Source organism: Homalodisca vitripennis, chromosome 7 (genome assembly GCF_021130785.1).
Source record: "Homalodisca vitripennis isolate AUS2020 chromosome 7, UT_GWSS_2.1, whole genome shotgun sequence".
Taxonomy (NCBI): domain Eukaryota; kingdom Metazoa; phylum Arthropoda; class Insecta; order Hemiptera; family Cicadellidae; genus Homalodisca; species Homalodisca vitripennis.
Window position 1 is genome coordinate 114,411,195 of NC_060213.1, and position 14,972 is coordinate 114,426,166.

The 14,972-nt window shown below is 31.1% G+C and overlaps 1 protein-coding gene across 1 annotated transcript in view; it reads left to right on the forward strand.

Annotated features, from left to right (window-relative positions):
- Positions 1-4,355: 4,355 nt before the first annotated feature.
- Positions 4,356-14,972, forward strand: part of LOC124366223 (multidrug resistance-associated protein 1-like) — a 69,464-nt gene continuing 58,847 nt past the window's right edge. Inside the window, exon 1 of the mRNA XM_046822613.1 lies at positions 4,356-4,574. Coding sequence (XP_046678569.1) covers positions 4,542-4,574 — 33 coding nt within the window. The 5' untranslated portion in view covers positions 4,356-4,541. The remainder of the gene's footprint in view (positions 4,575-14,972) is intronic.

Below are 14,972 nucleotides of genomic sequence, written 5' to 3' on the forward strand. Positions count from 1 at the left end.
GCACCAAATAATTTCACCAGATTTTAATGAGTAGCTTCCGCGGTGTTTATAGTTGTTAGACAAAATGTTTGGTTTCTTATTTTTTATGAATTAAACTTTTAACCTCTCTCAGAAGTTCTAGTTTAATTAATAACAGTCCATACAACAAAAACGTTAAAGATTAATAAGTAAACTACAACATTTATAAATAATTAACAGATGATAAAATATGGAACGTTTAGTAAAATAAAATGGGTTTACTGATTAGAAAAACTCAGGGTCCTGAGAAGTTATCGATTAGCCATCAACTATGATAAGATAGTGACGCAATTCCTAATGATAGAAAGCGGCGCTCGTAGATCGATAAAAACAACGTGGATGTGTTACGGTCGGCCAGTCTAACCTTGTTAGTTGAGTTGTTAAAAAGTACTGTAACTACGATCAGTTACTTACTAGCGTGGTATAATATAGTTAGGTTCTCTTATTAATTGAAGAAAGTTTAATTCAATAATAAATTACTCAACTCTGGTCGCTATACAGTAGATAAAATAAAATGCTTTAATTAAAATTAAAGTATGAAGCGTCCTTAACGGTGCGTTTACAGTGTTGACCAGGCCTACCAACCCCTATAAAACAGAGATATAACCATTACTTTTTCAAACTTTGAACGGGAGTCAACATTAAAGCTTAAAATATATCGATACAGTGTAAGTATAATAAAACTTGTCAGTTATTACGTAAAATAAAAAACTACACTACTAGCTAAAAGCGTCGAAATCCTGTTATCTTTTCAAGTATTTCATACAATAATAAATTTGAAACAAACAATTCCATGCTTATTTTAATTTTGGGATGTTTCAAGATGATTAAGAAATAGTGATCAATTATTTTACCAGGTTAATCTAATAATATATAGAGAACTATTATTGTGTCAGCCATAATACAATTTTTGAAACTACGTCAAGAGGTCAAATTTCCTTTATGGCTTGGTTGGAAGAAAATTTCAAATGTGCTCATATCTCGAATTTTTGTAAAGATTAATTTTTTTGAATACTTCTAAAGCTTTTGAACATCCGTTATCTTGAAATCTTAAAGGTTAGAGAAACACATTAATAATAATAGTAGCTCTAAATTGTTTAAACCTTTTGTCTCATTTTTAATTTATGGTATAAAATATCCCAGACCAAAATGTTGTAACAATACGAATGGCCACTATCCTGAAATTTTCTATTGGTTGACACTAGCTAAAGAACTTGTCCAAACATTATATAACTTAATTTGTTCACTATTATTCAGGTTAAGGTTTGTACCGCCGTTATCGTTTTACTCTTCCAAATGACGTATAGATTACCCTAGTTATTAGGCTTTTGCGGCTGGTGTCGCGATTAACAATTTTCCGGTTCATACAGATCCGGTTCAAAATCAGTCCACTGAAAATGGTTCTCTGTGGTCGAAATATGTCAGGAACTTAGTTGTGGGCAATGTTTGGTGTGAACGGGAAACCGACTTTAGTTCTTGATAGATTAGTTATCCTGAGAATTCCTGAAACAGTAGCCTACAGAATAAAAGTTTCCTTTCCCGTTCTTTAGCGGAGCATAAAGTAAGTTAAAGATTAATTCGTTACATTTACATAATTATGAAAATGACGGCTCTGCTATTGGGTTGAGCTTCTAGATCTGATTTAATAATCCGGTTAAATAAGGATGCAACTTCGGAATGAAAGATAATAAGCTAAACATTTACAAATGTCTGTATTTTGGTGTTATAAAACACCTCAAAAGTATCATATAATCACATGTCCGCGGCTTAAGTTTAAATGTCACGAAAATAAGTTTTTTTACAAATAGCTCGTTTCCCTTGTCCTGAATAATATTTAGGGTAAATCAATAAATTGTAGAACGGAATATTCTCTTCAACCTTTGCCTCAAGTAATTGTAAGTACATTCAACCCTTCTTGAGATAGAGCGCAAAAAGTGAGGGACCGCTTATCTGTATATACGATAACGCGAGGTTAGCTAGTAGAATACAATAACTAAATGAGTTACTGTATATAGTTAACTATTCACTTAAAATACTATTATTATTAAATATACTATACTTGTATATATTAATCATAAATTAAAGATTCTCCAAGTAATATTTATTTTATTTTTACCAATCGTACAATATTAAATCAAATACTTCGTTCATATTAATAATTAAAATTGTAATTATACACTTACTTGTTATTGTACGTTATTTATAAATATGAATCACAAATTAAACATTCGCTTAAAAATTATCATTACATTTATTTGAATACTGAAATATTAATATCCAATAATATATTCATTAAATTTACAAACATAATATCTTTTTATTGTTATGACATTTTTTAAATTTTTTTCTGGTTTGTCGTCTTCTAGCTGTTCAATATGGGATTCATTATCGTTATTCTCGTTTTTTAAAGTATCAGAATAGAAAGATTCAAGAACATCATAGGCTTCTTCAATTTCTTCATTGAAATAATCTGAAGTTGATGAAGAGTTTAAACGTGTATTTCATTCTCTTCCGCACAATGCTTTGATACAGCAATTGAATTTTTACTTATATACATTTTTCGACAATCGACATGCATACTATCACAGAAGTCAAAGTATTTAAATAATTTATATCACCGTCATTTCTTTCAATACTTGCAGTTTTTAAAGTTTGTAAGCCACGCACAACACCCATAGAGACATTTTCTGATATTTACGTATTACAAATAAAACACAAATCAGCTCTTACAATAAAAAATATACACTCAAAATCGTACGTCTGTCAATGCTAAAATGTCGTTTTTATCTAACGAGTAAAATAAATTTCTATCGGTATAGAAATACTTACACAGAGCTACTCAGGTGAAATACTCGAAATGTATACCACTATTGTGCTTATACATACGAGTCCCACACTCATGCGTCACGGTGCAGGTGTGTAGAAAGTCATTTCAATGCGTCACACCTTCGCAGCACAGAAACAGCAAACGTCGTACAAGAGATTTATATTACAAGATATAATATTCATAGCAATATGAACGAAGTATTTAATTTAATATTGCATGAGTGGTAAAAATAAAATAAATATTATTTGGGAATATTTAATTAACGATTAACATCTATAAAAGTATATTAAATAATAAATAATAAAAATGTAATAATAATAATCGTATTTTAAGTGAACAATTAACTATATAACTAATTTATTTATTGTGTTCTGCAAGCTGACCTCGCGTTATCGTATAATACAGATAAGCGGTCCCTCACTCTTTGCGCTCTATCTTAAGAAGGGTGAGTGGTAAAAATAAATACATATTATTTGAGAATATTTAATTAACGATTAACATCTATAAAAGTATATTAAATAATAAATAATAAAAATGTAATAATAATAATCGTATTTTAAGTGAACAATTAACTATATAACTAATTTATTTATTGTGTTCTGCAAGCTGACCTCGCGTTATCGTATAATACAGATAAGCGGTCCCTCACTCTTTGCGCTCTATCTTAAGAAGGGTGAGTGGTAAAAAATAAATAAATATTATTTGAGAATATTTAACTAAGTATTAACATCTATAAAAGTATATTAAATAATAAATAATAAAAATGTAATAATAATAATCGTATTTTAAGTGAACAATTAACTACAGTATATAACTAATTTATTTATTGTGTTCTGCAAGCTGACCTCGCGTTATCGTATAATACAGATAAGCGGTCCCTCACTCTTTGCGCTCTATCTTAAGAAGGGTGAGTGGTAAAAATAAATAAATATTATTTTAGAATATTTAATTAACGATTAACATCTATAAAAGTATATTAAATAATAAATAATAAAAATGTAATAATAATAATAATAGTATTTTAAGTGAACAATTAACTATATAACTAATTTATTTATTGTGTTCTGCAAGCTGACCTCGCGTTATCGTATAATACAGATAAGCGGTCCCCCACTCTTTGCGCTCTATCTTAAGAAGGGTTGAATGTACTTACGATGTACTTGAGACAAAAGTTGATTAGAACTTTCCGTTCTACAATTCTTCCAATCACCTTAAATTTCATTTGTCGCAAGGAAACTAGATACTTGCAAAAACTGATTTCGGTGACCTTTGACCTTAAATATGTTAAGCCGCACACACGTTATTATGAGGCTTTTGAGGTAAGTTTTATAACGCAAAAATAAAGACTATGCAAATATTTAGCTTATTTTCTTTCATTTCGAGGTTTGCTCCTTTTTGGCTTGTTTAACTGGGTTGTAAATACATCAACAATTTACTAATTGACCCATTGCTCTCGGGCTGAGCAGCTGTGCTCTGTCACTGATTCGACCAACATCGTATCTTATCATGCCTGTAGATACGATAACAGGTGCTCTCATATCGCATGACACTATGACGAATACAACAGATTGGATAGTAATGCCTTATATAAACAGTGTACACATCCATTCATTCATTCATTTGTGCTCGTAAGTTTCGTCATTTACAGGAGTGTTAATTTGACAGATCTCGTTGTATCCCATAACTCTTTACCACTATGGAACATCAATTCTGCTACTCGACTTTCTGGGTAAGTAGGTTTCTGTCAGCTTTCAACAAGTTGTTACAACTTTTATTAATGGTATAAAAATTACTATAGCTAATTCTGAATCTGTATATTTAGTTTCTCAGATCAAATTATATTCAATACACAGTAAAGCTAGATCAGGTTATATATACTTGACAGTTTTTTTTTAATTGTGAGAAGTCTGTCTCGAGGATAAATTTGATTTTTTTACTTTTCCTGTTAAAATTTCCTAGTATTATAACGTACCTAGTTTTATAATTAACCAAGTTATTATAGTGTATAAAAACTTCACAGCCATGTAGATCTGATGTCATGGGCTAATAACGATTTTTTTTAATTCTCTTTTAAGCCTTAGCTCTTAGGCTATACTAGCTTGTTTTTGGTCACTGTGGCTATTATTCCTCTTTAACAGCTTTTGTCGCTATTCGTTCTATGAACAGCTTTCAAACCTTAGTTTAAACCGCTTTTAAGTAAAGCAGAAAGTGTCTAAAAATAAAATTTAACACCTTCACACAGACTTGTCACAAATTAAAATTCTTTTTGAGACCATCTAAACATTCCTTAACTAATAGTCTATTCGTATGCCTAAAACTCTGTGTCTAGTTTCATCCATTCTAGAGTTGTATATTTTTTATACTAATGTTTTTGCTAGCTTTTTCACAAACAGAAAAATGCTATTTATTCCGCTGTATTACAGACAGAGAGGTGAAATTTGTGTCAAAACATTTGTTTTCCATGGGCTATATGATAATAGCAATACATAATTAAATTTAACAATTGTTGAAGTACTAGAGTATATGTATTAGTATTTTGCTTGGGTCCTTATACTTTTGACAGATACTGTATAATAGATTGTGGTATAGATTTATGATTGTTGAAATTTTAAATTGTAGGCAACAGTGATTTAAAGAACCAGCTCCATGTAGAGTTTCTTAGTTTTTTTATGTAAAAGAACTAATCCTTGAGCTATAGTATGACCCTGAAAGAAGTCAAAATTAACATCTCTAGGGTAGCCTTCAGTTTCACATATTTTTAACTTTAAACTAATTTTTCAAGAGACCTTTTTGAATTAAACTACTAGTTTTACGGAAGCATTTGAGTCAGAGAGGGACTTAAGGTAGTATTAGATTTTATTAGGATGACAGGGCAGTTTATTAGATAACAACCACTGCTGTGATAAGTCTTGAGTGCTCTCTCTCTTAGTGATGAAAATTCAAATAGATTCTGATGTGGCCACCAATGCAGTGTCATTGGCATATATAATGGAATTTCCATTTAAATATTTTGTAATGTCATTTATTAAGATTACAAAATAGTCGTTCCTGCTCATTCGGTTGAATTTCGGTTGTAATAGATGGATTTATTGACAACCGAAATATTAATAATTTATTTCTCATGAAATTTTAATGTACTCATAACTTCGAAAATTGTTCGAGATACATCATGTTATATTTAAAAACTGCACAACATGTTGAACAAAATAATATACCAAACTTTCTGCGGTTCTTGGTCATAGACAAATTTATATGAGATTTGCATGTAATAGATATTGCGGAGATAGTTTGAGATACGAAATTGTTTATTGCAAAATTTTTAGGAAATGTTACAAGCATTCCTGATCACTGATGATGATTTTAATGGTTCATAAATAAAGGTGTTATTTTTTTAAACTTTTTAACGGCCGCCATATTGAAACGAAATGGCGTACAAAGCTTGCCAATAAACTTAGCGGAGATACTTATAATATAAATTTTTGTACCAAGTTTCAACTTGTTGGACTTTATTTTGGCTAATATTTTATAGTTACAACAAGCTGCGTTACATAATATATATATATGAATGGATAACTGGAATTCTGAAATTTGACATGGCTGTATGTTACAAAATATATAACTCAACGTTTCGAGGATTGGAATCTATACTCTTCGTCAGGTGGAGTAGGTATTAATACATACAACATTAAAAACGGAGGAACGGAGGAAAGAAAAAAGAAAGAAGGAAAAGAAAAGGGTTCAATCATACCCGTAGGCTGTTTGAAGTCCAATCGTTGTCTGTCACTGTACAGAATACAATTTAGGTTCAAATACATACCAGAACGTTGTGACATGCGTAAGTCAGGAATTGCAACAAAAGTGTTAGTGTCAACTAATGTCCCTAAAACATGCAACAAACAAAACAATAATTAAAATTGAACAAACTATTAATGTCTTATTGCTTATAAACCAAGATTTCTGGTAGCCTTATTATGTAAATAAAATAATATGAAAATAGCTCTGTCACATTATTATTAAAGTTAAAATATGTGAGAAATTACTATTGTAAGAGAGTAAAGACTACAAGCAGTCCAATAGGAAAAGAAACAAACGAAACAAAATTTAAAGATCAACATGGCAAAACAACATAACAGACAAAAAAAACAAAACTTTTTCAATACATAAAACATAAAACATGACATTAATGAGTTAGTAATATCATCTATTAAATGCGACAATTAGATGATTATTAAACAGTAGTTAAACAACATTAATAACTCTATCAGTGTATTTTATTTTAGGATTGGCGTTCTGTAAAACTTCTCTTACTCGGTTATTACTTGGCGAAACGCAATAAATTTTGTATCACAATATTCGTATAAAACTTTTTGAAGCCTTATATGACATTTTCTGATACTTTTTCAAAACCGCACTTAGGCTAAACATTGTGCAAGTTTGAATCTTATACCTTTATTGAATTTAAATTTATACAGTGTTCACTAAAATAAAAACAGACAGATAGTCGGTAAACTAAACAAGATATGACTATAAATTATATGACATTTATTTCTTATTTTGACCTGACAAATAAAAGTGTGCTATGGTCATTTATGGACACTCTGCGCAGTGCAAGAGGATATACATAGACATTGATTGATGATAGTGATAGATATATAAATCTAGTGAAACTATGTTCTTATGCAAGTAATATGTTTAGTTTGAAAGTGAACTTTAACACTTTCACTGCAGCACTATCTAGAGTGATGATAAGTATTTTAATAAGGCAAAAAGTGCACGCACTATGGCCTCTATCGCAATCAACGTGTTAAACTATTGTGCAATAACTATTAAGCTATAATACATGTAGCCACAATTTGGTATTTTTAGTGTGTCACTAGCAGTTACCCGCGGCATCGCACGCAATTTCATATGTTTTCCACGTGTATGAGCACTTTTAGTTCGAGTCAATTATATTTCTGACGCCAATGTTGAGTTTGCCTTTTTGTCACGATCAAGAAAATGTGTCAAAAAGTGTAAACTTATGGTCATTGTAATTTACTTCGTTCTTAGTGTGTATAGTTCCATAGTTAATTTTACCTTGTTTCCCTGATCATGGAAATATATCAAAAAGTGTATATTTATAGCTATTGTAATTTACTTCCATTCTATTTCTAGCGCCACAATTAATTTTGCTTTGTTAACCTGGTCAAGAAGATATATACAGTACATAAATAAGCAGGCATAGGAAGACTGGGGTTTATGGCAGTCTTTAAATTTATAGTAAAAGTTAAATAGTAACATTGTCTTTGGTATCTGCATCACAATGATAAACCACTGCATACTTAATATTTGCTCAAATGTACGGTTGAATATATATTTTTATTAAAACTTTTAATCTTCTTATCTGGATATTTCCTTTCTATGTATTCAACAGTGGTTGTTGAAAAGGTATTGTTACTATCAAGCTACTCTATACTTTCAATACTAATGGAAAATAACTGAAAATAGTAGGAGAATTAGTTAAATATAATTATGGCTATGCCATCATAAAACAATGTTTATAGAACATCTGAATAAATTTAACAGGCTCTTTCAATCTATACTATAATACAAAAATAGTTTTCTTTTTCTATTTACCTTTTTTGATATTTTAATATTTATTCCGCTATTCAATGTGAAGGCGAATCCAACAAATACAAAGTTATTTTAATCGGTACAGCCGTTTTTTATGCATTATTTTTTAGGCGATTCAAAGAATTAAAACTATTCCCAAAAAACATAGTCACAACTAATATTGTTTCTTTACTATAAAAAATTTAACTGTCTGAAAAATATAGGTATAAAAAGTAATGTTGGGCAATCTTTAACTGAATAATTTCTGGCCCTTAAGGGTAAACATTTTGGTTACTGGCTGTGTTGATCAATATTACTATCTACTTCTAACAAATAATGATTATTTTATGTCTTTACTGTCGAAAAACATTTCCCGTTTTTGCTGTATCATCGAGGATAAAAAATATATTGAAGACTGTCATCCACTGTGCTATTTAGTGTTTGTCAAATGTAGTGAGAAAACAATAGTAGTATATCAAAAGGATAATAGGATTTCGGACATTTCCCATCGTTATATGTTACAAAATGTATAACGCAACGTTTCGACGATTGAAATCTATCCTCTTCGTCAGGTGCGAAGACAACTATACATACTAATATACTTAAAAGATCCAACGTGTGGCAATGCCCTACCACTAACGGAAAGAAAATAAATGGTCACATTTCATTTGCATTTTTTCTTGTTTTTTGGTTGCAGTCTTTGCTCTGGGTTGTAACTTTAAAAGACATGTATATGTACTTATTGTCTTCCCGCTTGACGAAGAGGGTAGATTTCAATCCTCGAAACGTTTAGTTATACATTATGTAATTTATAATTATGGCAGCTGTCCAAAATCATACTAATCTTTCAAACCTTCGTCAATATCGACTTGAAACAATGAGTAGAATACTGTCGTAAAGCAATCGATCTTACGTTGAGTTTATCTTACATAAACACAAAAAATTTATGTTTTAATTAGTGTTTATCTCAAGAGCTTAATTAATATTTTCTTTCATACCCCCTATTTGAGAAACCCTATTTTTATTTCATTTGATACCCCATATTTTTTTAACTTTGGACGGTAGAAACAATGACCTTTAGAGCATTTTTCTGTATAATTCCGTAACACTTTCAGATGCATTGTGAAATTTTTTTCTGTAATAATAATAATGCAAAAATTCTATTTCTTATATGTACTATTTCCACCTGATATCAGTATTATTTAGTGCAGTTTCTGTCTTATTTATTTAGCCTACAACCTAAGCTTTTTCATATTTCGTGAGACATGTAATTTAACTGTAAGTATTTTTTAAATATTTAAACTTTTATAAGAATATTCAAATTTTAGAGGATTTTTATTGAAAGCGTAGTTGTCCTACGTAAAAATATTGTAACTCAATTCTATCACAATTTTACACATAGAAAATATTAAATGGGATCATAATCTGTCCGTGATTGTTTGCCGTACTCTCAAGAACACGTTGTATTATTCGTGTTTAAAGTAAGAAAATAGTAGCATTTTAAAATAAATTTTAAGGCTTTTTGGATCATTGAAGATCTCTACGTGCATTGATAAAGAAAATATCAAACACTACTTATCTAGTAGATAAATTAATTCTTTATACGCGTGACGTTATCATACTCTAAAGCGCTGAGCAATCTATGTATTGTTGTGTCTGGGCGAATTTTTTAAAGTAAAGAAATAAAAACATTATCGCTTAAAATAACAATAAACAGTGTTATCAACAACACAATACTTCTTGGAATCGTTCAAACAGCAGGTATGAATAGGTTGATGTTTTAAAACTGATTAGTATTTAACTGTCTAACAGTTCAGTATTTACCATCTTAAGAGGTCTGGTGAAGTGGATTTTGCAAGAGTCGGAGGAAGAAGGCGCTTGTATTTAATCAGATAAGCTCGTATTGTAACATTGACATCCCCTGAGGATTGATTATAGCAGTCGCGTTATTAACTCCTTATCTTCAAAGTGCTATAAATCACCGGAAATGAGTTTTCATATTAAAGTTTTATTTTATTTGGATTAATACGTTATTTTTTATTAGTATACTTGACTTAAAAGCCAGGATAAATATACTCCAGATTTCAGGTCTGCGGGGGAGGCCTCACATTCGCTCCACACCGGACAACATACTGACCAGCAGACCGACTACCAGTAGACGGATGTTTACCATTTTCAATTTGATATAGTTGCAGTACAGGGGGATTTACACGCCTAATTTTTACCCTATAGGTAAACTCACTAGAAGATTATTGTGTATACAAACGGAGACGCATAAGACAGAAATCTGTTGTCGATAAACTGTTGGGAGAGACCCCTTTAAACGTTTAGCCAATTACACTTCGTAGTGAATCATCTAACTAATATAAATGCGAAAGTAAGTTTGTTTGTTTGTTGCGCTTTGACACGTAAACTATTCAACCGACTGTACAACAAATGTTATATGGATATTTGTGGGGTCCCTAGTTAACATGCAGAATCCATATACTTTCATCTTTAGAGGCTACACCTCACTGGTACAAAATTTCATCTTGGTCTCTAAAGGTACCTTCAGCAAACAAATATTATTAATTGAAAGAGCTGTTAAATGTAATCAACTGTTTTGTGTAAACATTCTTGTATGACAGCACAAACATATATTTAATTAATCTAACCACTAATTTCTAAAGTATAAAATAAGCTTGATAGTAATAGTCTCCCTATATAACCGCCATTTAGCACATAGTATGGAAATATCTAGCTAAGAAAATTATACGTTTTAGTACAAATATGCTTTAACTGTACATTTTAGCAAATATTAAATATGAAGTGCTTGATCAGCACTGTAAATCAAATATCAAAGACAAAGTCACTATTTAACTTTTACTATACATTAAAGACTGCTAAAAAACCCACCTCATTTGTGTTTTGAGAGAATCAGGCTTCTTAGGCCTGCTTATGTACTATATGTTCTTGATCAGTGTAACAAAGCGAACTTTAGCACTTTGGCACCAGAAATATCTTAGACTGGAAGAAATTTACTAAAGCCATCATAAATATACGCTCTTTGACAAAATTCCATTATCTGGGAAACAAGGTAAAATCAACTATGGTACAAACATGACTTATTATTATCGATTCTTGATCGTGGCAACAAGGCAAGCTCATAATTGGTGTACGTTTGTAGTACCTTACTAAGTACTTTAATGCAGATATAACAGATAAAGTTACTATTGTTACTATTTAACTTTTATTTTAAATTTATAGAGTATTGAATACTAGGCTGGAATCAGGAAAATGTTACATACATTTTCTTGATTGGGAAACAAGGCAAAATCAACTGTGGAGAAAAAAGATAGGAATAAATTACAATAGCCATACATATAATTTTTGGCTTATTTTCTTGGTCGAAGCAATAGGCAATCTCAACATTAGCGTCTGAAATATAACTCACTCAAACCAGAAGTGCTCATACACGTGCAAAGCCTATGAAATTGCGTACGAAGGAGCGTGTAACTGCTTGTTTAAAATATATAATTACGTTTTATGGCCACAACCAAGTTTTTTAAATTGTTACGTGCCTTGTAACGGTTTCTTCTATGGCGTTTGTAAGGAAGTATATCAAATTTCACTTGCGCCTACAAACATTTGAAAATTAAGAAACACTACATTGTCTAGTGACAAAAAAATATATTGATATTCGGATTACAGAAGGTATTGCCTCTATTTCAAGTACACTATCCTCAGAGACGTGGTCGGTTAAAGTGTTGCGGGGGGGGAGGGGGCTCTTGCCCCGTGCACCAACATTTGAAGGGCGCCAAATTTGAAAAAAGGAAACAAATAAATAAAATAGTGACAATGTGAAAAATACAAGACAAAATTAAGCGGGATAGTTTAAGATAAAAGTTTATATTTGGTATTTTACCAGCATTTTTTCAGGTGTAACATTATCTCGGTACAGCCCTAGGGACACGCCAATGTATTGAATCGAATGATATTCGAAATGCTTCTTTCTGATACCTAAATGAATTCATCTTGTATAGATAAAAGTAAATTATTGTTCGATTATGGTTTGGCATTGAGCATTCATTTTACATATATCTGATTTTTACTATGGTTTGTTATTCATTTATTCACTACAGATTTGAAGGTGAAAATAAATAAAGCTGTACCAGTTCGAATAAGGCGTTTCATCGCTACTTGGTTAGATCGCGCGAAATGTCGGATGTACTCGGAAACGGTCATGTCTCTGTCTTGCGTACTTAATCTCGCGTAAAATTAGTAAAAAACATACCGCCGCTCCGGAATAAATTTGTGGAAAAATATAAGCGTTTTCATAGGTTTATTTTGGTTTAAGAACTGAATTCATTAGCCATTTTGTACATGTGATGTGTGATCCCAACAAAATTACATATTTTGTTCCAGGGCCGTACTCAGCTTTGGCGGGCCCCGTCATGCGTCTCCCCCTCCGCCACGATTACACAGCTCCTCTCCCAACCGTTATACCATTCAAAACATCTTTTATTTTGTTAACGATATTAAGATACAGTATCAATTTGCAGTTATCTCGTCCGGTTGACACGGTCTCTTCACATAGAAATGTGGCGGGGCCCCCTTAAAATTGCCCGTTAAAACACCCGTCTGAGTACGGGCCTGTTTTGTTCTGAAATGTAGCCCTAATTGTTGTGGAATATCTGATGTGGCTGGGCAAGAAATTATCTTGGCTTATTTTAAGTATTGTTAATAGTAATAATTAACACGGTGGCGGAAACCTCGTACTTTTAAAAATAAGAATAGTTAACCAATACTTGATACTGAACATTCTTAAATAATATATTTTGCATAAATTCTCACTCTTCTGCGCCTCTGACATGCCACCGTCATTTCATGAAATCTGTGCAAATATAAACCACTTTACAATTGAAATTTAGTGGTTAAAATCTCAACTATTGCATGCTTTGAAGCTAAATGACAAATTAAAGATTTATGAGTTTGCTGTTGTTATTCTGTATGAAAATAGACTTGATCAACATTTTTATAAACCGAATTGTTTTTTGTGTTGAGGATACCTTTCACTTATCTGGAAATGTGCATCGTCATAAAATTCGTATATTGAACATTTAAAGCAACGAATCAGAATATTACTATCGAATCAGTTACCTCAGAAGTCCTGATCAAAAAATGGGAAGTGATCAAAGTTCGCTAGGACGTCAACAGGGCGATTGATGGTGTTCATGTTAACCTCGGATAAACTGTTTATAGTAAAATTTAATTCTATGTTAATCACATTCTTGTGCTCATATACTTTGGTAAAGAAAGTTATTTATAAGTGTGACATGACTTTGTGGACACACTTTATTGACGTATTGATATGCAACTTTAAAATCCGTAAATATACCAAAAAATTAATTCCGTTGCATAACAAGGCAAGAAAAAGTTCCATTAGAAAATGTGCATTAACTGTGAATATAGTAAAGTTTGAACCTAAACAAAACCATCTTGTAAACTACGCGTTAAAGTTATAATGCGATTCGATTATGAGTTACAGAGGAGAAAAAGTTTAAAGTTGATACTCGGCAAAAATATGTATTTTCCCGTTCCAACTGTAATAAACACTACTAACGCACGAAATTGAAATTTAGAACCTTTGTAAAACTAGGAACACGTTGGTTTCGACCTGTTCTCGAACATAAAAAAAAACTGTGATGTTCATTAGAACAAGTTACCGTTTTCACACTCTGGCTCTCTTCATTGGACTAGGCCCGAAACCTCGTCAGTTCAAATTATAAATATTACCAAGCATCAGTTCACATTCTCATTGTAAGCAAACGTGACTACGAGTCCTTTGAGAACGATGTTGTAAATCGAAAGGTTTAAGCACAATATGATTTTGAATTGCTGACTAAGGATACATAGAAACCTATTTATATATAATAAAGAAAACTAAACAGTTGTGTATTGTGACGTTTACAGGCTCAAAAGGTTGTGCGAGTTTCTGAAATTAAACTAAAAAAAAACTATTATGCCCAGTAGCAATAAACTGTGATATAGTATTCGCATCATTAGTTTCGTGACTTTCATAAAAACAAGTGTGAATGGGTTGATTTTTAATTAAACTGATTGGTTACTATCTAATCAGTATATATCATCTTGAGTGGTCTGATGAAGTGGATGTCGCAAGAGGTGAAGGATGAAAGCACTTTAGTTCAATCTGATAAGTTATATTTTTGTATTATCATATCCTCTGAATATAGATTACAAGATTTATATTGTAATATATTATCTTGTAACAGTTAGGATTCATACATCATAATATTAATTCGAATTTAAAGTTAAAGTAACATGTTTATTATTATAATGTATATCACTACGATGGACTTACATTGGAAACTATAATGATTTACATTCATAATGGAGACAAAATAAGCATAATAAGTATGCATGTCATACATAGCAGCAATTAAATTTATGATACCAGGTACTGATTAAGGTTTGTAAGTTTGTTTGTTTACAAGTTTATTATTAATATTCATATAAAAACATCGAATATAAAAAC